The sequence below is a fragment of the Tachysurus fulvidraco genome, chromosome 21 (assembly GCF_022655615.1).
Source record: "Tachysurus fulvidraco isolate hzauxx_2018 chromosome 21, HZAU_PFXX_2.0, whole genome shotgun sequence".
Taxonomy (NCBI): domain Eukaryota; kingdom Metazoa; phylum Chordata; class Actinopteri; order Siluriformes; family Bagridae; genus Tachysurus; species Tachysurus fulvidraco.
In genome coordinates, this window is record NC_062538.1 from 5356450 (window position 1) to 5383727 (window position 27278).

General features: G+C 38.6%; 1 protein-coding gene across 7 annotated transcripts in view; it reads right to left on the reverse strand.

The window, feature by feature from the left end:
* Positions 1-11418: 11418 nt before the first annotated feature.
* The window catches only part of nrxn2a (neurexin 2a), a 367204-nt gene continuing 351344 nt past the window's right edge, over positions 11419-27278 (reverse strand). For all 7 annotated transcript variants that reach the window (XM_047805716.1, XM_047805715.1, XM_047805717.1 and 4 more), the window contains 3 exons: positions 22207-22535; positions 17330-17408; positions 11419-13161 (listed from right to left, as the gene is read on the reverse strand). In XM_047805716.1, the coding sequence (XP_047661672.1) occupies positions 12353-13161; positions 17330-17408; positions 22207-22535 (1217 nt within the window). In that variant the 3' untranslated portion in view covers positions 11419-12352. The remainder of the gene's footprint in view (positions 13162-17329; positions 17409-22206; positions 22536-27278) is intronic.

Sequence of the window (27278 nt, forward strand, 5' to 3'; positions counted from 1 at the left end):
GCAGATAACAATATTGTGCAATATTATGCTTTTGTGCAATATGCAGCAGCAGGATGACATATAAAACCCCCATAACCTCCACTCTTCTGAGCAGTACACACAGCCACTTTCTAGTTTATAGTCTTCATCTCATATAACCTAAAGATGTTCATCAGGGTTGAGGTCAGGGACCTATGGAGGACACTCAAGTTCTTCCACTCCAACCTTCTCTACCCTTGTCTTCATGGAGCTTGCTTTGTCATGGGGAACATGTTTGGGTCTCTTAGTTCCATTGAAGGAAATTTGTACACTGTAAGATAAAATGAGATCTTGTACTTTGTAGAAACAGTTTGATTAAAGCTTATATTAAGCTTATAAGGTATATATTAGATTATAATATAATAATATTAATATAATATATTAGATTATAAGGGTTGTGATGGTCACATCTCCACAAACCATTGGATATATGGAGTAAGATTAATTCTGCCTGCGTGTTCTATCACAGTGACGATTTTAATATATATCCTGTATACAATGTTTTGCATTCTAGGATGTAAAACTAATATGTTCATCTGTTAATATTTTTAAAACATAATGTGTTCATGTTTAAAGATCTTTTAAAGCAGTTATTACCATCAGTCACTTGGATTATATGTAAAGTAGGAAATGAAAAATGGGTATGAATTAGCATTATTTATTTATTTATTTATTTATTTATTTATTTATTTATTTATTTATTTGCTTGTTTTTTTTTTACCTATTTATTTATTTGATTATTTATATGTATATTTATGTATATGTATATACATTATTTCTTCATATTCTCCATATATTTCATATTTTTATATAGTTTTTTAATATAGTTTTCTTATATAGTTTATACTTTCTTATTATTTTATTCTCAATTTATTTTTTGCTTTTTTATACTTTTTTTATATTCTTTATTCTAATACCAGACAGTTTCATAAAGCATTTCACTGCATATTGTACCCTGTATGTATGTGTATGTGACAAATAAAATTTTATTTTATCTATCTATCTATCTATCTATCTATCTATCTATCTATCTATCTATCTATCTATCTATCTATCTATCTATCTATCTATCTATCTATCTATCTATCTACCTATCTATCTATCTATCTATCTATCTATCTATCTATCTATCTATCTATCTATCTATCTATCTATCTATCTATCTAAATCATTTCATAAACAGCAGAGGGCAGTCTCATCATTCAGGATTTTTTAGCACTTGGAGCTGCTGTATTCTGAAGCTGTACTAGAAAGCTGATTTCTCACAGTGCCATAACAAACCTGTGATTTGCATTCTAATTTTATAGCTTGATGTTCTGAATTTATAATTGATGATTTTTTTTTGCCCCCACATGCCCCCCTTTTGTTTAGGTTACGACTGTACTGAAATGATATAAGTGCCATTCTGAAAGGCAGTTTCAAGCCATGCTTTGTATGAGAGGATGAGTCATTATGCAAGATAAAAATTCAGGTTGTGACTCATCAACAAAATCCCTATCATGCTATGTGGTGGCCAGGGAAAAGGTAGAGGGAACGATTCCAAGGATAGAGTAGACAGGCACAAAAGATTTTCTGTTGGAGCCGTCACTGACAGCTCTGCGATGCATTATTATGTCACTATTTAGTACAGTGCTGTTTGTTTTTCTGCAAATGTTTCTACACAGAGATTACAGCCTGAATTTTAATGAAGTTAATGATGTTCCTGTAACAGGTTTGCATGTCAATGCTTTATAAGCCCTAGGGTTTCCGGCTAAAAAAAAGAAAAAAAGAAGAAATCTGTTTTAAAAGAAACCTGATAGATGAAAACCTGCGACAGAACTACAGGCCAAAACATATGGCAAGATCAACAGAAATATTGTTCAAAAATACATTTTGCCATCAGCTTTTCTGTTTCAAGACTGGATTTTCATATAACATCTGGCACAGTTAAAAGAGATCTGTCAAGAAGACCAGACAAAACTTCATCAAGCAGAGCTAGAACAGAAATGTGAAAAAATAAGTGCTGATGTAAATATTACACAATCCAAAAAGCTGTTCAGTGGATACAAAAGAGGTAGTAAACATGGTTGATATTAATGTGTTATTTTTGAGCCATCTCTGCCACACACTATATAATGTTTGCTGTGATAATGAAGGAACATTTGTGAAATCACATTAAATGTCATTTTGATAATAATTCAATTAAAAATGTTCCAATAAATAATACGACTTCTCCAGAATCTTCTCCACTCTGTTCTGGTTTAAACTCTCTCTCACTCATTTTCTACCGCTTATCCGAACTTCTCGGGTCACGGGGAGCCTGTGCCTATCTCAGGCGTCATCGGGCATCAAGGCAGGATACACCCTGGACGGAGTGCCAACCCATCACAGGGCACACACACACTCTCTCATTCACTCTCACACTCACACACTACAGACAATTTTCCAGAGATGCCAATCAACCTACCATGCATGTCTTTGGACCGGGGGAGGAAACCGGAGTACCCGGAGGAAACCCCAGAGGCACGGGGAGAACATGCAAACTCCACACACACAAGGCGGAGGCGGGAATCGAACCCCGACCCTGGCCTGGTTTAAACTATTATATATCCAGGAGTCCAGGATAAGTCCAGGATAGTCTTCATGACAGCAGCAGCAGTTCATAGCTGTCATAAGATGAAGACATGTAAATGCAGTCAGTATGTTTATTAATAACGCTGGTAAACAAATTGCAAATACTTCATGACTGCATATATTGTTAACAGCTTTCTATTCTACTGATCTGTTTTTGCATATCTGGGTCAGAGTGTACAATCATAGCACAAGATTGTCACTGAATATAGATGCTTAAAGCATTCTGGATATACATGAATCTAAACTTGAAACTTGAAACAAAATCAAAAGGAAGCGTGGTCCACGGAAGAAGAATCAGCAAAAGGATATCAGAAGGTGATCAGCAAACGTCAGGAGGCATGGAGACTCGAACATGGAGGTATAAATTCTCCAAAGCGGAACAGCTAAATCTTGGCTCAGCAAATTCAGATCTCAGAGCGTTAACTAAACTAAAAGATGTGAAGTCATAATACACGGTGTGGTAGGGAGTTTGTACAGATGTGTGTGATTTGAAGGTTTTGTCAAGTGTAGTTTTTGGTGGCCATGTTGTTTATGCCGTGGGTCTGGGAGTTTCTAATCAATTCCAATGCTGATGTGACAATACAGTAGGTAAGTACGTAGTAGATCCCAGATGTAATTATACAGTGTTTGGGAATGCCTGTTTGGGTGAACCTTATTACATCAGGCCAGGAGACTGATTAGAATTTATTGCAAACAATATGGGACAAATTTGAAAATTCTGTTGAATGACTAGAATCCAGTAGAATCGTTTAGGAACATTAGATTTAGGCACATAATCAGGTTACAACTCGTAGACAATACAGACATTATTTGTACAGACTGCACAGACAATATTTTGTGGGGCAAACACATAAGTTGTCTAAGGCAAGTACAAGGCAATGTACAAATGACATAGAAAATGTAAAATACACTGTCAATACACAAAACGTCTCAAGATTGTACTTAAGTCCTACAGCCCATATGTGAGCACCGGTATTGCACATATTTAGGGCAAGTTAAAAAGAACTCATCATAGAAATACATGGCATTACCGTAGTGTACAACACATCCAATGTCTTATAAATCCATGCCAAGCTACTTTCATGCTGTTCTGAAGGCTGTAGGAGGTACGCAATATTTTATTGATACCTAATAAACTGGGAACTCAGTGTTCAAAACTGTATTTCAAAAACAAGAAAAAAAAATATCATAACCCTTGAGCCAAAACTTTGAGCTATAACTTATAAGTTATAAATTGATTTTTCAAGTTACTGTGTGTGGAGACTGACTTAATGTTAGGAATTACAAGCAGCAAACAGAAACCACAGAAGACTGAACATGCAATATGAAGTATTAACAATATTATAAATAAAAAATAGAAATTATTATACACTACCATAAGTAAGGGTAGAAATAATGTGTAACAATTATAAATCAGATTTATGGTATATTATGGATTAAGAATACTTCATCTATCTATCTATCTATCTATCTATCTATCTATCTATCTATCTATCTATCTATCTATCTATCTATCTATCTATCTATCTATCTATCTATCTATCTATCTATCTATCTATCTATCTATCTATCTATGTAAAGTGAATGTAAATAAGCTAATGAATGTGCCTACATACTCATATGTGCATTTTTTGTATGCTCTTATTTTATCTGCACTCTTCTTTACCCCTATATCCATTGTTATATTGTCTGAATAGTCAGTGTATTATTTTTGCCCATTGGAGTTGCTGTATCTCCATTTCACTGCAACTTTGTACCTGCTACAAATGCACAATACGACAAATAAACCATTGATATTTTGATCATATCATGCTGAATTTTCAAACTGTCTGGTGAAAGCTTGCAGTCTGGCTTGCAAGTCTACCACTCGTGACCTTATGACTTGTGTTTCTGAGTAATGAAAGTTAGGCATCAAGAGCGCTTTAAAACAGCAATGAAACTCAGGAGTTCGTTCAATCATGACTCACAAACTTGCACCCTCTCGGCCCGAACCGCAAATCTCACGTCCACACTTTCACACCTCGGCTTGTGAAATTACTATTTCAGAGGTGAGCAGAAACCACAGAACAGTGATGATTAATGGTTGGAGATGCGTGAAATGTAATAAAAACTTCGAATGACTCTCCTGTTTTTAGTACATTTACATGAACATCTCATTGTGCATGTGGACAAGTGTGGTGTTATTGGTGCTATAATGACTTCATTAAATTTCTTTGCAGTTGATTAAAATGAACTAACAAATGACCTGGAATCGAGCCAGAGCAAGCCCACATTTTGGGTCTGCTTCGTCCTGAAGAATTCAAAATATTGTCATTTCTATAAATATTGAATAATATGCTGTTTATGTGAACATCCTGTCTTAATAAACAGGAGAGAAAATATCTTGATTGGTCTCTTAGGTCCAGAGAATTGAAAACAAACATTCATGACTATATCCATTCTTTTAAAAATATCTTGCCACATTATTATTATTATTATTATTATTATTATTATTATTATTATTATTATTATTATTATTATTATTATTATTATTATTATTTCATAATTAAAAAGGAAAATATTTTCCTTTTATAGTCATTTTAATACTGAATGACTTTTGACAGTTTTTCCTGTGATTCACTATATGACTATATGCTTCGCCTGTATGGTACCCAGTTATCCCATAAGACATAAGACTCATCTATCTATCTATCTATCTATCTATCTATCTATCTATCTATCTATCTATCTATCTATCTATCTATCTATCTCTCTATCTATCTATCTATCTATCTATCTATCTATCTATCTATCTATCTATATATATATATATATATATATATATATATATAGAGAGAGAGAGAGAGAGAGATAGAGAGAGAGAGAGAGAGAGAGAGAGAGAGAGAGAGAGAGAGAGAGAGAGAGCTTAGCATGGGAGTTAGCATGGGAGTTACTTTTCTTTTATGTTGTACAAGCTCATAACTGCAGTAGTACAAAGCCTCGTCCTTAGTTTGGAACCGTGAAGAGAGAAGTGTAGACTCCGTGCTTTAAATCACCACTCTGTGGCTACTTCTCGGCCACAAATCCATCTGTAGCACAAAAACAGATGATGAAACTGGGATGCAATAAAGTGCTTGGCTCTACAGTTTTAAAACTTGCCAAGTGAACTATAAGAGACATGCTTAAGATCGGAGCCATTCAGTAAGTATGAGTAAAAGTTGTACTAAATATGTGTAATTTCTAATCTCAAATAAGACAAAAGCAGCTATTTGGAGAGGATTATGTGTAACAGGGACATGGAGTAATGCCATCATTGCCATGCAGGTACTCTTCTGTGATTGTACTTGCACCCAGATTAGCCATGTCAGTGTTTTTCTCCTTCCTCCATGAGGTGGGAGGTTTATGCCTACTCTTGAATTGCTGTTACTCGCTGAATTTAATCGCCTAGCAAGCGCTTATCTACGTTCCTGAATCGAGAAACGTTTTGTCTCAGCAGGCTAATTTGTTATGGGTCATATAAAGTCTTCACACTAGCTACACTCTGAACTCAACACTAGCTGGTGTTAGATGTGGACAAATAAATAAACTTGGTCACATGACCATGCATGACGTAAACATTCATGTCCATCCAGACAAAACAACCTGCCACAAATTCCTCATATATATATATATATATATATATATATATATATATATATATATATATATATATATATATATATATATATATATATATAAGGATAAAGATTTAGATTCATTTAAAGTATGAAATAAGAGTTGACGGAAAATAATCGCTAAAGAAAAAGACCTCTGTCTTAAATCACACTTTTTATTTAAAGGTAAATTTGTGCATCTTTTATCAAGAGACCAAGAAATGTAGGAAAAATGTCAGTTAGCTAAGGCAAACTAACAAAAGCTGTTCTTAATGTCCTGCTGTAGAACCCAAAGTTCTGAGGGTGGAACTGGAGCTTGGATCAGGTCTGACTCCATTCTTTAGAATTGTGGATGTAAAACTAGGGCTATTTGAATCGTTCTGATGTTAGCTAGCCTGATAATAAACATGTTAAAGTAACTGAAATGTCATAGTTAGTCATCCCAATACAATCTGTCTTTACAATACATGGGTGTCATGTCTAAAGTGACAGTATTGTGTCTCATTCTCGCTGTCGCATCTGTTCAAATTCATATTTATTCATTTAGAACGACTCCTCGAAGCTATCGGACACTAAATAGTCACATATTTAATCACAGAGAAATGCAGTGAAGTCAAGCTTGAGTAGATTAGAAGTACATCTCTTTTGAATCAAAAGCATTAGGTGAAAGATAAACCTTCACATAAGATACAGATGAAATACAAAACCAGGCTTAAGTAGAGTAAAAAAGTGATTGCACTTTGTTAGTTCCAACCTTCTGTGCTTAATTATTTCCAGTTCAAATATAAATGGTTTAGTCACAGACGAGACATTCGATCCGGTGCTTGGATTTCAAAAATCCATGATTCTTCATGTCATGGTTGCTTCTCTGACTAATCCTGTCTTTACCCAGTCACTAACTTTTGGTAGACTTCTATAGGTCAGGCCATAGTTGTACCGTATTCTTTTTATTTCTAAACTGGCTTCATGGTGCTGTTTCTTTAAGGATGTTCTCTATAAAACTACCATGTTCTGCAAAAATAACACTTAACAGGAAGTTAATTTGACGGCACTGCCTTTACTTCTCATTTAGCAAGGCGCTTGATTTTGATCAATTGGACAAAGCGATTTCCTTCTTCTTTTAAACAGTGGGCCAGAGATGTGTTACAGTTCCTGAGTCTGGAAGAAGACTTAATTTGAGGGATTGCGGATCTAAATTCACTGCCATGTGGAGTCCTTTAATAAATTATCTTCAAAAGCAAGTATAACTGTAAGTGGACAAAATGATGCTGATGTCAGGTTTTGTTTGTGATTTACTGGAATTAATCTCTCTCTCTCTCTCTCTCTCTCTCTCTCTCTCTCTCTCTCTCTCTCTCTCTCTCTCTCTCTCTCTCTCTCTCTCTCTCTCTCTCTCTCTCTCTCTCTCTCTCTCTCTCTCTGTTTACATATACATGATATAATGTATGCTAAGCATACATGCAAGCATCCAAGCACCCAATGTATGTATACTTGCTGTTTTGTTAGTTGTGTTGATTATCTAAATGTATGTCAATGATTTTTATTTAAATATTATTTAAATATTCACTTCCAGGATGGTGACTGAATTAATTTAAGGGTTTCAGGACAACAGAGGCAAATTGTATTGTATTTGTAATGATTTGTAAATTCATGTAAATTTGTAATTCCTTCTGTGTTGAATTAATCCCCTGACTTTAAGATTCTTGTGTAGATTAATGGTGTGAAACCCTAGTTAAGTGAATATCAGTTCCAAGTTGTGTGTGTGTGTGTGTGTGTGTGTGTGTGTGTGTGTGTGTGTGTGTGTGTGTGTGTGTGTGTGAATGCTTTTGCAAGCCACTCTGTTGAACAATAATCAAAAAAGAAAGACCACACTAAACAAGAAATGTAAGAAGTATATAACCAAGTGTATTTTTTACCTCTGTCAATGTACACATATTTAAATTCATCTCACGGGAACACTTTACAATAACATTAAGTAAGAATGGGAATATACTCTGACTGTTCTATGGAAATGGCAACCATGTTTAAAAAAAAAATCAGTACAATTTTAAACAATGTATTAAAAATAACCAAAAGAAAAATCAGGGACATATGACTGAATTCTTTTTCCTTATGGAATTTAAAGAAAGCAATTTTATTTCATATGATTCCACATTTGAAAAATCACCTAATGTGACTGAGACAATCGTTGTTGTGAAAACCACATTTTTCTGTGGAGTGTAAGGATTTAACAGACCTTCCTCTGATAACAAGTATGGCCATATCAGTAAAATAAGAATCACTGACTGTGAGAAATATCTAGACATTACACCATTTTTTTTCTCTTTTCAGGGATGTATCCTCTTTATATATATAAAAAATGTAGACTTTGTAGACTTGAGTTCCCGTAGCTTTATACAGAAATGCTCTTCAGGAGAGCAGTTCTCGGTTGTCAGGTTACTTTTTCCCCACTTCCTTCGTTTCATTTTTATCACAGCGAGGATGCCAAGAAAAGTTCTGCACATAGGACTTCCTTCCAAGCAGTATGCACTTCCTGCAGTCTCATTCAGTAGGTGTCAGATTCTAGTTTTGTTTCTTGGAGAATAAAGGGGCAGAGAAAGATGTCTCAAAGTCCAGTCAGGTCTTTCTCATGCTAGAGGACGAACAGGGACAAAACACTCACGCGCACACGCATACGGACAAACCTGTATCCTGATGTATTATCAGCAATGTCCACAGAATCTTGTATTTACATAAATACAATGTTTGTTTTTTTTTTAAATTGATGCTAATTGCTCCAGCTTTCGTATGTTTCTTTAGCCGGGATCTTTTTTCGTCCATGATGAGGTGGTGCTATGAATCCCTCAGGTACGGAGAGGAGAGTTAGCAAGTTGGATGATGATCAACTTACTGATTTCATATCAAGCAACTCTCTGACCCAGAAGTTAAATATGAATACATCATGCATGGAACACCAATAAGTAGCCTAATAGATAATGAACAAGTTAGCACCATGGAGAGTGAGAGAGAGAGGGGAGAGAGAGAGAGAGTGAGAGATAGAGAGAGAGAGAGAGGGAGAGAGAGAGAGATAGAGAGAGAGAGAGCGGGCGAAAGAGAGAGAGATGATGCAGAACAAAGTACAGAGAGAGAGGGGGGGCAGTGAGGGAGAGAGAGTGAGAGAGAGGGGGTGTGAGAGAGAGAGAGAGAGAGAGAGAGAGAGAGAGAGAGAGAGATTGAAGAGAGGCAGAGATGAGAGGCTGAGAGGGAGGAGAGAGAGGGAGAGAGAGAGAGGAGAAAGAAAAAAGGAAAGAGAGAGAGGGTGGGGGGGGGAGAAAAAGAGATAGAAGAGAGGAGAGGGAGAGAGAGGGAGGTTGGAGAGAGAGAGAGAGAGAGAGAGGGGGGGTGTGTGGGGTGACGTGTGTGAGAGGAGATAGAGGAGAGAGGAGAGAGAGATGAAGATCGAGGAAGATGAGAGAGGAGAGGGAGAGAGAGGGAGGAGGAGAGAGACGAGAGTGGAGAGAGAGAGAGCGGGCAACAGAGATGATGACGAAGATTGATGCAGAACAAAGAACAGGAGAGAGGGGGCAGTGAGGGAGAGTGAGAGAGAGGGGGGGAGAGAGAAGAGTGAATGGAGAGAGAGTGAGATGAGAGGAGAGTGAGGAGGAGTCTGAAGAGAGAGAGAGATGAGAGTACGAGAGAGAAGACGAGAGAGGGAGAGAGAGAGGAGAGACGGAGATATCGAGAGAGAGAGTGAGAGAGAGAGAGAGAGAGAGAGAGAGAGAGAGAGAGAGGATACAAAACAAAGTACAGAGAGAGGGGGGGTGGGGGTGGGAGGAAAAATAGAGAGAGATAGAGAGAGAGGGTGTGAGAGAGAGAGAGTGTGTGTGTGTGTGTGTGTTGTGTGAGCATGAGAGCCGAGACGAGAGAAGAGCGAGAGAGAGAGAGAGAGAGAGAGAGAGAGAGAGAGAATACAGAACATAGTACAGAGAGGGGGTGGGGGGGTGGGGGGAAGGAAAGAGATAGAAAGAGAGTGAGAGAGTGCACAGTTTTTACAATACCTTTGACCCTTACAGTGGTATTACCATATTTTCTGGACCATGAAACACTTTACCAGGTGCTTCTATAGTTAATGGTATAATTTGTGTGTTTTGAGTCTAATTCTAATATCTGTATATGTTCAGAGTGGTGATATTCTGCAGTAGGTGCTAAAATATTGGAAATCCCAGTGGGGTGATGGAGATCTTATCACCATCACAGCAACAGTAAATGTTCAAACAAAAGCTGCTGCCTAAATTAGAGGATTTGAGCATTAAATATTGATGGATTAGCACTGTATCCTCAGGACAGAACAATTTCAGACCTGGCAGAGAGGTTTAGATTAGGCCTATAATGATTCTCAAGGCTTCAGCACATGAACCAGTGAACAATAACAAGATGAAAAACAAACTCCACATTACTAGTGGTGCAGTATTGTTGCTGTAAATGTTAGGGATGCATCGATACTGATACTGGAATAAGGTCTGATACTGCTCTCGTTTACTCATTAAAAAAGTACTCCGATGGCATCATCCGATATCAACACGAGGATCACAAAATCCTGGTGTACGGCGTGGCATTAACGAAGACCGGACATGAAATGGCATCCATCTGTTCTGATTAATGATGGGAATCGAAACAAAACAGACAGCACCAGTGCTCTGAAAATATCACGTGGAGCTACTAGAGCATCCACCTACAATACAAAGAACCTCGTGTATTAATGGTATGCTAAGTAACAGTGTGTCAACAGGCAGCTGGCTCAAGCAAGCAGTGCATTATCGTTACGAGGTGCCAGGAATACACAAGCGAAGTGATTGAGCCTGCAAAGCTGGTGTGGAGCACTTCAGTTCTGCGAGCACTGAGCACCGAGATGTGTTAGCTTGTCAGAGTTTATACTTTGCTTGCTAGTTTATGTCAAGTTCGGCTGCTGCGTCTTCCCTCACACTCTCTCTATTAAAGATACAGTTTAAAAAACATAACATTTTATATCTTAGCTTACTCATTTTGGTATCAGTACTAGCATCGATGAGTATCGAGGAAAAAAACATGGTATTGATGCATCCCTAGGAAACAAAGGCCAAATTGCCTGGTAAGTTAATGCTAGCAATTTAGCAAAGGAAATTGTATAAGAGTGAGATGATTTTAAAAAATATGGTAAGGTGTAGCAAACATGTCACAAATCCATCTCAGCCTCCTGGCTATAAAATGCACAGAGATAAACATTAAAAATGCATAACAAGTCAGATGAATCATATACAGATTTCATAAAGAACACATGCATCTAATTAGCACGTTCCTCAAATTACTTAAAGTTGGCCAAAATCTACACAGCACATTCTCCTAAACTTTTTCTAATACCCCAGTATGTGGGAAATGTGGTGAAAGTAAGTGTAAAAGCAGTTGGCTTGTTTTTCTTACCAAGCACATAATTAAATATCTAAAAAAAAAGTGAATTAGCAGGAACATTTGCTCGCCTGATACCGCACACAGTATTTACCGCTCAGTGTGAATAATGACATCAAGGATAATTACATTTTTTTACAGTTCAAACTGCAGGATATAATCGATTTCACATTAAAATTAGCCAAAGGATTCAGAAAGCTGCAGCAGACATTGGAGCGGACTGCTGATGAGTTAGCGTGGTCGGAGTTCTCTCCCTTTCCATGGTGATTCATTAACCTCTAAAGATTCCTGTGCTCTGGAAGCAGCAATTTTCATTGCAAAGAGAATGAATGGCATTTCATCATCTAAAATGTAATGGATGATCTCCTTGAGGCACAAAAGAGGATGAAACAAGGTTAAAATGGCTATGTTAGACACCCAGAACATGGTCATCCACTTCCTTTATCATTAGTACTTTCCTTTACATCTCTCTCTCTCTCTCTCTCTCTCTCTCTCTCTCTCTCTCTCTCTCTCTCTCATTCTCTCTCTCCACATTTACCTTACTGTATCATAACTTTTGAAAATTTCACTGAAGGCTTAAATGTTTGAGGATGAGAATGAAGAGGTGATTTACGCTCTACAATCATCAGCCCACTGTCCTTCTCTCTCTCACTTTCTCCCTCGCTCTTCCCTCAGACGTAATACTCCTTGTCTTTGTTTTTCTTCCCCTTTGCAACGGTCTTCGACATGGATGCGGTTGTGCCTGGCGTCTTCTCCTTGACTACGGCGCCGTTGCTGTCGCTGCCTGAGCCGCGCCTCTGCTCCACCTGGTAGGATCCTTCATCACGGTTACGGTACTTGTACATGGCGTAGAGGAGGATCAGGATGCAGAGGGCGGCAGCTGCAACGATACCCACCACCATTCCTGTGGTGCTGCTGGACTCACGAATCACCTCCACGGCACCGGGGAGGCCCCTCTCAACTGAAGCCGAGGGCCTAGCTGTGGGCACACGAGGGAAATCGGGCGGGTACGTTAGTCCCGGAGTGAGGCGGGAGGATGGGGCTGGGGGGAGGAGCACCTGGTCACGGGTGTTCATTTTACCTGCGGGGATGTGGAGTTGGTCAGGGTGGGTTGTTGGGGCAGGGGGGACAGGGGGAGAATGAGGGCGATGGGAACCAGGCTTTTGGCCTCCACTTTTGCCCACACCAGGGGGAGGAGGCAGCACTGTCCTATCAGTGACCATTGGGGAGTTTTTATAGAAATCCTCATCATCAGACTCTGTCATCTCCCCCGAGCCGAAGGCTGACACCTCCATGGGCTCACCGCAGTCCTCCTGGTCTGGAGGGCACGGCGGCCGTGGCTCAGACAGAACAAGGGACTCTTTGGTGGTCTGGAGGGGGCTCAGGGATGTAGGGGGAGGGGGAATGGCAGGGTAATGCGGGGCCACAGACTGGGGGTCTTGGGTGTCCATGGTAATTATGGGCAACACTAATTCACCTCCTGTGATGGAAAATACAGAAAAAAAGACAGTAAGAAGCAAGAATTAGTGCACAATAAAGAATCCTGCACTAGAATCTCATTAATACTACACTACAAAGATAACAGTTTATTTTTATAGTAACATTCATAATATACACAGATGTCATAATACAAAAATAAATACTGACTAAAATAAACGTATTATATGTTTTTTTCAAATTGTTTAAGATCAGATGCATGTGTAACTGCTTGAATAAATAATAAGCTTCTTCCTGGTTCTTTTTTTTTTGGTAAAGCAAAACAAAACAAATCATGGAGTTTGGGTCACTTACATCAACAAATAGGCCGGATGATTTTTGCATGGGGAAAAAAAGCAAATTACACAAAAGAAAGCTGTGTAAGATGATCCCTTAAACATACAACTTAACTCTCCCCTTATATTTGTCTGAACATTTTTGGTGCTCTAGTCCTATGTTTTGCTAATGTAATTACAAATATTGTGTTACTACTCAAAGATAAAGACCAAGAATAGGTAAGAAAGGTGAAGAATCCAAGGAGGTCTTTATTCATTCTAAGTATTAGGGGAAAAAAACGCTAAGGAAGCTAAAGCAAATTTGTGATCAATCTTCCAATTGTTTTAGAACACCCAATAGTACATTTATAGATCAGAAAAACAAATCATTTAACATTTGGAGGAAGACTTGTTTCTCGGACCATTTATACAGGTTCGTTCACGGATAGAGTCGGATTGTGACTTTTTTACCATTCAGTATCCCAGCATGAAGCACTGAGATGTGTTAATAAATTAGCCAGAAAGAATGTGATCGAAAAGTTCTGACCGTAATGAATGCCTCCAGGAGTCACCCAGGGGAATTAACGTTTAGCAATGTAAATTAGCCGGAGAAGTGGAGCATTTGCTTTGGGTGATGACTCGCAGCTATGACTTACACACACACACACACACACACTGGATCTGGGTCAGTTTTTTATTTCAGAGCTAGTCTCGCTTCCGGATTTACTGAGCTGTGTGTTGTTATTAAAGGGATCATTGCTATCATTGCTTCAATTCAACATTAATATAGAGAAAAATCAGAGACCCGGTTGGCGAATTCAATTATGCAAAATAACACAATTCGGTGATTTAATACTTTTCCTGCCACCATTTTAAGCTCATGATTAAAAAAAAAGAGCTGCAACTAAACTAGCCTAACTTCTTACCGTATCCCCAATGCCTGTGTTGAGTCTAAACAATTCTTCTATATGAGGACGTGACAGTAATCTTTGCCTGATATGTTGCTTAGCAGCTAAAGCTGACCGTTAACAGACTACACAGGGTGAAACAACAGGGTGTATATTAAAAGGCACGGTAAAACACGTTAGCCCAATTAAATGATGTGAACTTATTCATTTTACTTATTTAACTCCAATTGCAAGGACAAGTATTGGACATTTACTGTACCTCAAATGTATACGTTTCCCAAAATAAAACTTAAAGCGATCCTGACTACTTGTGAGTTGAAACAAATCTCGAAGGTGAGTTTAGTAATTGTTTGATAGATTATGTAAAAACGGTCACATTACATTAGTAGTAAAGATAACTGATTGATTACATCAAATGTAGAGCTGTAATACATTTGTATGCACATCAGTGCAACACTACACACATCCATCATATTTCCTTTATAAATTCTTTATACAGTTTTACACGGGTTCGTGGCTTCTAGTTCCCTTTCTGATGTTGTAGACTTCAGATATCATTTACATGTAACTATACATGTATTACAGTCACTTATGTATAAAACGGGGGTGGAAAGTTAAGTAGCATGTGTTCTTATAGCATATTGAGAGGTGTGATGTCTTGAGGTGAAAATAACACCACGCTGTAAGGACACTGTTCTGCAGCGTATTATATATAGATACATCACACCTCTCAATATGCTGTAAGAACACATGGTATTTAAAACTGCACGCGTCCTCGGCAGGCTGGATAACACTGTGACACTTTAGAACGAGTGTCCTTTTTTCCTGTTTATAGTGATGAACGAGGATGTGTGAGGAAAGCCTGGTCTTGCACAGCAAAGTGTGGGTGAGAGAATAAATCAGCAGTAGAATGATATGTTAATTTTATCAAGCTGATGACTTTTGGAATTAATGGTTCTGTTATATTACCATAGGGGTGTCCACATTTTTTTAATGGGAACAGATGGAGAAAAAAATATGAAATCGCTGCCTACAGTTTAGCTGTAATTGCAAAAAAAAAAAAAATGAAAGCGGAAAATTTTGATTCTAAAATCTGATTGGACCGAGTCATGTCTGAAATCTCGCTATACGCATGGATACATCACGATCGTTTAATTCTGCATTAACGTGCCAGATTTTAAACCACTAATCCTAATCATTAAATCCATTGTACTCTCCATAGGATACAATAATCTTTGCCTGATATGTTGCTTAGCAGCTAAAGCTGACTGTTAACAGACTACACAGGGTGAAACAACAGGGTGTATATTAAAGGGCACGGTAAAACACGTTAGCCCAATTAAATAACTCCAATTGGGATGACAAGTTTTGGATATTTACTTCAAATGTATACGTTTTCCAAAATTAAACTCGAAGCTAATCCGTTTTCCTGACTACTTGTGAGTTGAAACAAATCTCGAAGGTGAGTTTACTCACGTTTTTAAAGCAGCAGGTGAACTTTTAATTCTACATTTAACCTTTTTTCTGTCAGGACCACTTTGTCGAAAGACCACTTTGTCGATTAGATGATATGCATATAGTTAGTGTTGGCGGTATGGTTCTGTTCTGGGTAAGAATCCATGCGCCCGTCCGTGAGCATACATGGACAGAGCGGGGAGAGCAGCGACTAGGAAATAGAATAGACCCCCCGTATAACAGAACCATTAATCGTACATGTATTTGATAGCTCGCTTACGTGTTTGGAAAGTAATAAATGAATGGATGGATAAATAATTAATTAAATGATTAGAGAGAGAGATAGATAGATAGATAGAGAGAGAGAGAGAGAGAGAGAGAGAGAGAGAGAGAGAGAGAGAGAGAGAGAGAGAGAGAGAGAGAGAATATGTGGAGATTTATGGTGTAAACTGGTACAACGGACACGGGTTCCGGCATGGTGGAGTAGGGGTTGGAGGAGGGAGTTTAGATCGTGGCAGCAGCGAGGCGCTAGAGCGGCTCTATGAATGGGAATTTAAAGGTTGGGTAATATGGATGTCGTAACCGGATTGGTGCGCGTCGTGGACAGCTGGTGCACGCTTGACGACGTGGCCTGCCTAACTAACGCGATGCTTGTTTGAAATGTTTTTCTCTGTGATTTCATCGTATTTATGGGGCATGTTAATGTATGTAGCTTATATTTTAAGAAAACAGTTTCTTTTTTCAAGCTTCCAGCAACTTTGTCTTATGTATGCTGGAAAAATACACTACAAATCAATTTTACACAGATTATATTACTTTATTATATAGATAGATTCCTAGTTAAACAGACACACTGCTCTGAACTAATGGTTTTTATTTTGTACATTTCTTATCAGACACAAGAGTCCTGTCACTTTATTGTATATGTAACATTTTAAGAAAAAATGAACACTGTTTCTTTCTATTTCAAAGAATAAACACCAGAAAATGGTGTATTTAGTAAAATTATATTTTATGTTTTGGCATTTTGTAGTGCTTTAATTCACTAGAAACCATTATTTATTCATTTTATGATTAAAAAGCTTGTGGTCTATTTAGACATTGGTGAAAAGCTCCACATATCCTGCAGGCTTGCTTGGACAGCTCTATATTATAGCTACGTTGTGTTTGTAATACCTTTTTTTGCTTTCATGGCAGGAACTATAGTGATATAATGCAGGATCTGAAGAGAACCGCCAGACTTTTTTTCCAGAAACGGAGTCGGAATAAAAATGCTGGTTTATAAAACATACAGTTTATAGAAACTGGTTCATCATCACCGGCTGCTGGTCATGTGCATACCAAAAAAGATACGAAATCAGCACTGGCTTGGGTATGCTACATTCAGCCTGGTCAAAAAGGCTAGCCGTTTCTAAGTGGTTGCTTACAGTATAGAGAGGTGCTGAGTCTAAAGTGTGTGTACTGAGTGAATCTGGAGCCTGCGCTCTTCAAGATAGCCCACAGTGCTGTTGGCCTTTTCCCTGTGTTCACTCACCAGTGCCAGGCTCACACTCCTCCAGGTCCTCGTCATCACTGGGGCACTCGGCCGATGCCACCAACAGGTCATCTGAGTTCTGGAAAGTTAGAGTTATAATCAAATGTTATAGTATTTAGATTAGAACGATACAGAAATCCATGATGTTTATAAGAATTATAGCTGGAATACAGAGCTATAGTGCTATACTGTAACGTGTGCTGGGGTCACAGGGAAAATTAACATACACACACACACACACACACACACACACACATGCACATACACGCATCATATTCATAAAACATGTAATTGGATCTGGGCTGTGACTGATTTTAACGCATCAGTGTGTTCGCTGCTATCAGGAGGTCATAATTTCACTATTCACTCGGATGAGCACATTGCTGTTTACTGGGACATCATTTACACCTAACAAGCTAGGCTTGGAATACAACAGGATCCTTATCGATTTTGACATTAATATTGCTATTTTCTGGCCCAACAATCATCCCTCAAGTAAATTCATACCAAAACCTGAGAATAAATCCCGGCTTTGTGTAGACTATGACCTTCTGAATTAGAAATGCCCATAAACAATAACAGCAGAAGCTTATTCAATCAACAGTGCAGCAGGCTGTAGGAGACTCCTGGCCCTGAAGCACAAAAACGCTTGCACGACAAGCTTCTTTCCATAACATGAAGGACATTATAGTGACCTTCAATATATTTCTCATTCATCAAGATACTGCCTGCTTTCAGCTGAATATATGCAAATATTCTCTCCTCGTTCTGCACATGGATATTAGCACTTCAGCCATGACTGACATCCATTTATTGATGGAATTACCATGCAGATAGTCCTAACCGGCATCGGCTAAAAAGGTCTCTGGCACCATGTGTGTCCTAGCATGCACTTTATACAGCGGGACATACTGTAGAAAAACCCTCTATTTCAACTTATATGTTTCTAATCCATCTGCTTTGGCCAAATCTTAAGTGTTATGTGTTTAAAAATCTTTATGTAAACGTTACTAAAATAAGTCCAATTAAATATTTGCTGAATAATCACATTATATAGATCCTTAGCTGTAATATCATTGAAATATCTAGAAAGCATCATTAATCTCCAACTGTCCCTCTATTTATTCTATTACCTCCTCACCAGCTCATAAATGGAATAAAGAGCGACAGATAAAAAAAAGCTTTTCATTTTTTTAACTGCATTTACACAAATGCACAGTGGGGAAAAAAAACTCACAAAATAATCACCATCAAAGTGTCCATTACACCGTTCAAGGCTTTACAGAAATGTATTATTCTTACAAATGAAATGCCAAAATAAATTTGCTTTGGACTATGATTACGTGTGCACGCGAAACCCTGATATCCTGAGCTCCTCATTAACAGACGCACTGCAGAGTTAGCTTTGCCTGGCTGCATTTATTAAAGCGTAATGAGGACCTCTCTTATCTGCAATTCTGCACAATGCGTTCGTGTTTAATAAGACAAGTTTATGAAGTGTGCTGAAATCGTTGCTTACATTTGTTTCGATATGTGTGTTCGGGTACGACAAACGCACCATAACTAATTTGTGACACAGCGCAAAGACAAACACAGAGTGTTCCCGCTGGAGGACACGTAAATTGCTGTATTCCCACGGGTGCTAACAAAATGTTGTCGACTGCATTTTGAACTCTTTACTTGGCTCGAATTCAAAGCCCTAATCACAGTTTGATAGGACATGGCGCATCAGAGGATTCCTTAAATCCTGTAAACCAAACTGAAGGTCATTCAAAAGCTTTCCTAGACTTAATTCCACTACCACTTTGATAAATTAGTCATTTAAACCATCATGATCCTGACCAGGACGAAGCAGATGATCGATGAAAGAACAAGGTATACATGACACTGACAACATGGCCTTTCTTTGTCTCGAGAGCTGTACATCTGACCATCAGACTTCCCCATATGAGACTAAATACTCCCTGCTCCTGTCCCTTCTTAGCTGGATCTGAAGAGATTCCAGTCCTGATCCACAGTTCTGCTTGAAATGATCTCAGTTTGAGCTCATACTATGTACAGTACAATGAGCCATTCTGACATGAGAAAGTGGCAAAACACCAGAAAAACAGATTCTGTTTATAGGAAGCAGAATCTGTTGGTCAACAAAAAAAAAAAACCCAACAAAACACTGACATCATTAGAGAAGGAGTTAATTCATAAATTGTTCATGTTGGCAACATCACAGGCAGTTTTGTCCAATCTGTTGCATCAAGATCTATTTAGTATCCAAGAGCCACCATTCTATTTCTCCTATTTTGCACTGTATTGGCACTCACCTTACGTGACCACTTCCTGTTTCTTCTCAAGTCCTATGTCTATGTAAGGAGCTCTACTGTGTGCACACTTTGGGAGATTTTGGCATCTTATAATCGAGCCACTTAGACACTTTGAGTTCCATTGTTTTCTCCCCAACTTTATCACCTGCCAATTCCCACCAAGCTCTCCCCTGTCATATGACAGCTACCAAGCGTGAATGCTGAAGGCTAACATATGCTCGAGCAGCTGGTCATGCTGTGTCAAAGCGACGTAACATGCTCGAAGGAATGTTCTATCTGCCCTCTTCTGCATACATGAGCTCACAGATACCCGTGGCTTCAGACTTGCACCTCATTGTGATCATCATGTTTAAAGATATCTTAGACCATATTCCATCCATCTTCCAAATTCCTATGTACTACACTAGACCACAATTAGGAAGTTATTATGGATTCTTCTTTAAAGTTTAGTGTTGTGGTGTTTACACTGTGTTTCAATTCCAGATCGAGGTCAGAGTTTAGAGATGTAATAGCCAGAAGGTCTTTTATTCCGAATGCTAGATTTAAAGGTGTAGCTTGCATGGTTACTTTTATAGTAACATAAGTCAATAGAAGGTTATATTCTCTCTCTCTCTCTCTCTCTCTCTCTCTCTCTCTCTCTCTCTCTCTCTCTCTCTCTCTCTCTCACGACACACTACGGAATCCCATTTACATCTCTCACGTCTCTCACCTTTTCAGAAAGTGAAGAAAGAAAGGAGCTGTGCATTAGGCGCCCGTCAGCACTAAGCCATCTCACTTTCATTCCCATTTTGTGCTATATAGCTGTTTATACGCAATGAAGCCTGGATAACTAGGATTTTTGGCATACACACAGACCTGCATCTGGGCCTGTCTGTGTTTACGTTCACACTAATGCAAAGTACCGCCTCTTATGAAGCCTGACAGTTCAGCTCAGAATGACACTGATTGTTATTGAGCGTGCCCTTTATTCATATCAGTTCCCATCTCTTGATCAATGGTGTTGAATGGCGCATGAATAAACCCTCAGGCGCCGGGAGAAATACCAAAGATCTGTGAAGGCGTTCGTTCCTCTCTCTGAGCTGACACATAACAGGAATTGACACAAAGGGAATGATGCCAGATATGACAATCAATAGGAGATGCATTAATGCCTTGCTGCTCCTGCACACAAGATGAAGCTGAGCAAGCTGTTTACATCGACTAATGTAGAGATGCAGTGAGACAGAACGCTTTAGTTCAGCAGAGCAGGTTGGTTACAAACACCAAAGGAGCATCTACAATTCATCCACACTGTCTGACCAATCAGATTTGAGAGTCTTATTTAATTAAGCGGAAATATTTGAAGCAGTTGCTTTAGAAATTTTGTGGTGAATTCATTCAAGATATTTACACGTAAGCCAGTTTATGCGCCTGTTGTGTTAAACCTGTTCCAAATATAGTTTTTTAAATTAATTTGAATTTTTAATAAGATTTCTGTTGAACACTGAACTTAAACAGGGAAATAACCCAAAAATCAATTATTAGCTATTTCTTTTCTTCGGCAATGAATACGGGTTACAGTACAACGATTTCTTCTAGAGTAATAACGATTATGCCGTCTCTGCCCGTAGGCCAAGTTTCCCTATTAGCTTTATTTCCATCCATGACTGCTGCATGTCTTCTATAATAAAACTGACTCTTTATTAACACGGCATGCTGCAATGCCCAAAGACAACAGCGGGTTGCTGTTTAAAGCTGTGTCATCTAATCCAATGTCTAATCCAAGGTTTATTTTTTAAATGCTTTTAAAAAAGATGACATCGCAATTCAGATCCAGACTCATATTGACCGAGCCATTGGTCACCGTGGCGAGGGAAAACTGTCTGAGATTTGAGATTGTAACCTTATAAGGAGCCAGGACTCAAAAGGGAAATCCATGCATCTATATAAATGAGTTACAGACAGAGATGGAGTTAATAAGAAGGGAGATTTAGCCTGGATAATCAAATAGGATAGAATAAAGGTCCATGAGATAAGCTAACGATCGATGTTAAATGGTTAGGTCTGGAAGGACGATCTAGGAGGTTTTCAACATTAGTCTTGCGGGCCTCGTGCACTGCACAGGACTGACAGAATAATATTAATTGCTGATTATTAAATAGTGATGAAATTAGCATGCTATTTGCTTTTACGTACAGTATATACGTTTTAATGACTAAGTAGGGCTGGCGGGTATAATGATATGGCATCAGCATATATTTTTTATGAGGTTTGGTGGCTCAAGTATGATGAAGAAGGCAGAAAGCTCTTCCCTTTGAGTGTGTTATGCATCCCTGTGACACAGCATGAGCAAAAGTTACAAATTAAGTCACGCTTACAATTGAGCTTATGTTCAGCTGGTGCAACTGCCCCTTGATGTTTAGCTGTTTGGATGAATGAGGTGTGTCGAGGCAGCGTGAGAAGACAAACAATCAGGTTTGGGTACTTAAAATTTAGGACCCAGAAGTGTTAAAACTCTAAACTACAGTACTGAGGATGTTGTCGACTTTTCTTTATCGAGACCAGGAGAGTGTTACTCACCTGCGTTATGCTGTCCTTGAGGCTGGGTGAGCGCTGTCTTCGAGTAGTAGTGGTGGCCATGGTGGTGGTGGTCTCCATGATGGTCGTAGACATGTCCATAGCGGCAGGAGGCGTGGCCGAAGTGGTCTCTGTGGACAATACCGACGGTGCATCTCCCACCAAACGAAGGTTGCCTTCCACTTTAACACTGGGGTCACCCTCAGCTGCCAGCTTCAGCACCTGCAGCCCGTTGTAGTACAACCCTGAGATCTGACCCTGGAATGGCCGGCCTTTATCTTGGCCTCCGATCTTAATGGCTGCCTGGCTGTTGAAAATGGTCAATTGCCGTCCTGCGATCATCCCAAATAGGAAGGAATGTAAAAGAGCGGGAAGAGGAGAAAGAGGAGGAAGAGAAGCAGAACAACAGCAAGACAGAAAAAAAGAATCATTAGTTCGACTAAAAGGCAGGTTTTGCATATTTTATGACAGGGTCTTCCTGCATGAGCCGATAACACGCTGAGCATCTGGACCCACCGATGGAAATCTCCATTTGTAATGAATCTAGTCTTCTGACTCTCACAGGGGATTGAGTCAAAGTGAAATAAAACTCATGAATTCAGCAATTAGATGCAAAGTCTGCAGTAGTTTAGCTATACAGATGAACAGAATGCAGAATATAGCTGTATATTTAATTATCTGTGCCTCATTAATAATAATAAAGATAATGAAAATAATAAAATTGAAAAACTATTTATGAATATGTAAAGCGCTTTGGAGAATGTTTTATTCAGAGGAATTGTTGTTGCTAATCTGCATTGATAAGTGTCATCTGGCAGCTCCAATGCTAATGTGTTACCAGGGCATGAGGGGTTTCTTCCTCATCCTCAGGCCTCATGCACAGACAGACAGAGACACAAAAATGCATACAAACATTCTCTCTCTCTCTCTCTCTCTCTCTCTCTCTCTCTCTTTCATACAGACACACACACACACACACACACACACACACACACACACACACACACACACAGACACACAGACACACAGACACACACACACACACACACACACACACACACACACACACACACACACACACACACACACACACACACACACACACACACACACACACACACACACACAGAGTTTGGTCCCCCCAACACTCCATTCAGTTCTCTCACTACATCTTATTCTTCTAATTCTGGTAAAATGTAGCAGTAACATCATCTTAAACTGCTTCATCTTCTAGGTTGATCTTGTTTGTTTTTAGATTTTCCCCCAAATTTTCTTTTCTTTTTTTTTTTTATCATGGCCAATTAACAACCATCAGGCCATTATCCCCTAATATAAGACAGCTACCAACCAGGGAGGATGACAGCTATCATATGCTTCCAAATGCATCTTTTCAAACTGCTGTTCATATAGCAGGCAGCATAACACATTCAGAGGAAAGCTCTCTCCGCCCACTTCTGCATGCATGAGCTCACCTGATTGGCTAGTGTTACTGTGATTGACAGGAGAGATGCTACTCCTTCCTCTGGATGATCTTTTGTTGCACCACACCGGAATTATATCTTGATCTTGTTTGGTTAACAGTATTTTTTAAAAAACACTGGTTCAACAATAAATAAGCAGTCTTGGCACTACTCATAGCCAAGGGTCTAGGATTGTGTTCCCACCGTGGTGAAAATCACAACTTATTATAATCAAAATGATTATATTTTTTGCCTTTCATCATAATTTACCAATTTGACTAGTCATTTAAATCGATTGGGTTTAATCCAAACCTCAGTAAATCAAGAAATAGGCAAAATAATACTGTACAGAATTAAATAGCGATATTTAAATAGTTTGATAAGGTTCATCAAACAAATCTAAACAAAGGGAGGTATTTTAGAGGTGAAGGCAACCCTGGCTAAATAATCCGAGAACCCCAGATCTAATCAATCAGCAAGAACCGTCTTGTAAATGCATTGTTTTAGGGAGTCAGTGCTAACGGATTTTTACCAAGTGAGAGTAACAAAAAGAACAGTGACTGCTAATCTAAAAAAAATAAATCTGGATGTAATTAGATTCTCCTAGCTTTGATTCGAAAATGCGTAAATCACAGGTGTTATAATTGGATGAACAAAGTTGAAAAGTAAAACAATCAAATTGTGCCTCCAGAACGATTCACTACTTGCTAGACTTTTAACGCATTTAAAAAAAAAAGAAAGCCCATGGGGACAGCTGATTGAGAAATAGGCTCTCGGCAGTGAATTCTGAGAGCTGGACCTGAGTTTCCTACTTATTCCTGATGAACAGTCATACAAAGAGTACTCTGCTACATTTGATTATGAAGTGGGCAGTTGTTCTGGCCTTAGAGAGCCTCTCCAAGCCTAATGTGAGGTTGCCTTTCAATACAAGTAGGCTCTAGCTTTTAATAGCGAGATGGTAAATAATGGTGGAAACAGCGAATATGGGAAAGTCTAGGACTTTTCAGAAGGATATTTGTCTAGCAGCATAAACAAATCATAAACAGTTGCTTCTCTTTGTGTAAGAGAATGATGTGAGATTACATAAATGGGTGTACAAATTCTGACTGGTAAACAACTAAGCACCGAGAAGTACAGAACTGTGGGCAGTTATGCATGCATACGCATTGTGCACAGGAACCTAATGTTATCTACTCTTGCTGAATCTGTACAGAGACAGATTGCTATCGCCTGGTCATGTACAAAACCTCTGAAGTCACCTAGAGGTTATTTTTTAAAAAGGCATGGCCATGAATTAATACTGAGTTAATATTTCGAGCCTACAAACTAAGTAACGTATGGCGGCCCGAATTATAGTGTCGTAGCGTACCGTGGATTGTGTCGCCATGAATTTGAAACGAATGTAACTTGTTACATGTTGTTAATATGTTCTACTTAAAAATGTGTTCAGTTGGAGGGAATGAGTTCAAGTTAGTTTACTCGCTTTGAGAATTCACTTAAAGCAGTGGGTCTAAAAGTGGGGTTCAGGAACTCCCAGGACTTTAAATAGTACTATAATATAGATAATATTTTCCTATTGCCAATGCTAAGCCTCTAGGGCTTTCTAGCTGCCTAAGCAATCCTTTTAAACTGCTGCTCATGCTACATCACAGGGCAGTGGCGCGCTCTGCCCTCTTCCACATACTGGATCTCAGGCATTCATGATTTGCCAGATTAGCTGTGATTGACCAGGGAGAGCAGAGAGCAGAGTATGCTGTGCATCCTAGCCAGAGAGCACAACCAATTTTCTCCTATGGCTCCAAGCCACAGATGGATATGGCATAGTCTGGATTTTACCCCCCCCCCCCCCCCAAAAAAAAAAAAAAAAAAACAAACAAAAAACAAAAAAACAAAAACAAAAACAAAAACAATAAACAAAACAAAACAAACAAAAAAAAACAAAACAAAAAAACAAACCACTGGTTCTTTAATTCTTTAATGGTGAATCTGCAACTTGTTTGGTGTTGTTTCTCAGTAATGTATTCACATGCTCTAGACTGCAGGAGTGATTTTAACGTTTCACTTCAACATTAGCAGGCTTTATTAAATGAAAACAAAAACTAGGCTGTAAAGAAGAGAAAAGGTTCAGCTCTTTTTAAAGGCCCTGTTTTGACGACCCACTTCTTTGTCCGGATTTTTTCGGCATCTCCTTTTCTTTTCAGTTTTCAGCTTAAAATCGGTGCACAGATTTTAAGCAGTTGACCTTTAACTTTGTATTTGATGGTTATTCAGTATAATTTACCTGTGTCGTGATGGTCATTCAGTATAAGTACCTGTGTCGTGACGCACTCTTACAACGTGAGTACTTTTGATCATGTGATTTCGGCAGCGTGAGAAGTAATAAGCTCATACAGCGAGACTTACATACAGTGTTACAGAGGAACGATTTTTGTTGCTCAGCTCAGACTTATTGGACATGGCAGAACAGCCTTGAGGGCATGAATGGAAGCTTTAAGGAGGACCAAATACATTCTTATTCATCCAGACACCACAGAAACAGAACTCAAGTGATGTGTATACATTTGTCTAAACTCTATCATCAAAAGCACAACATTCACACAGGACATCATTATTGAAATATGAGGGGATCGGTACATCATAAAAGCTTGTTAAATGTTAAAGGGACATTGTTTAGGTCAAGTGTATATGTATCTATCTGGTTAGCAGATTAAGGATTAATTAGATTTATTTAGTTCATTCATAGTTAGAAAAGGTTTAACCCTCTGAGTTATTGAGAAGTATTTATGCAGTAGTTTAGGTAGCGGTTTGAAGTTGGATTTTTTTTGACCTATTTAAAATGAAATGCAAAATGAAATCTAGGATGTATGAGTAAGGCGGCGTCTCCGTTGACGATTACGCGATGCGTTTCCAGATGTTGTGTATAGGTTTTAGATCATTTACAGGAATGGGAAATTACTCGGCAATTCTTAGCATTTGTTTTCAAATTAGATTCACTGAAATATGCAGAAATGAAAAGGTCACTCTTACTGGCTGTTGTGTGGATGTGTTTATTCTACGCTTAACATTTTGGTGAAATGCTTAGTCCATCAGAAGGCTCTGCATACACAAGACTTTGGTGTAATAAATAGAAAAAAAGTCAAAATCGGTGAACTTTAAATGATACGTATTACAGCTGACGGTGACGGTGCCGGTGTCAGGCTGGTGCGCGCTCCGAGGACCTTTCTCACATTTGCATAAAAGCTGTTTGATAAAATACAACACAAATGTATATTTCTGGTTGCTTTATATGTATTTGAATGTTCTTGCGTTTAGTTTTAACACTCAAAGGGTTAAGACACATCAAATGTGGCTTTGAGTCAAATTTATGTACAGTTTAATGCACAGGAAATTGCATCCGTCCCTTTAACTGACTTGGAACTAAAGTTAGAATGTTTAGGGCTTTTCTATGTGTTAGCGAATTTTAGGAAATCATGTTTTAGGAAGTAATGTTTGAGGTGTTGTAGGAAAGCAAAGAAGAGAAAAACAGAGCATAGAAAGCAGCAGACTATTTGCAGACAGTTACTGGAGTTCTGGAGTGTTGTTAAAGGGTTAGTCAGGGGTTATGTTATGTATTAA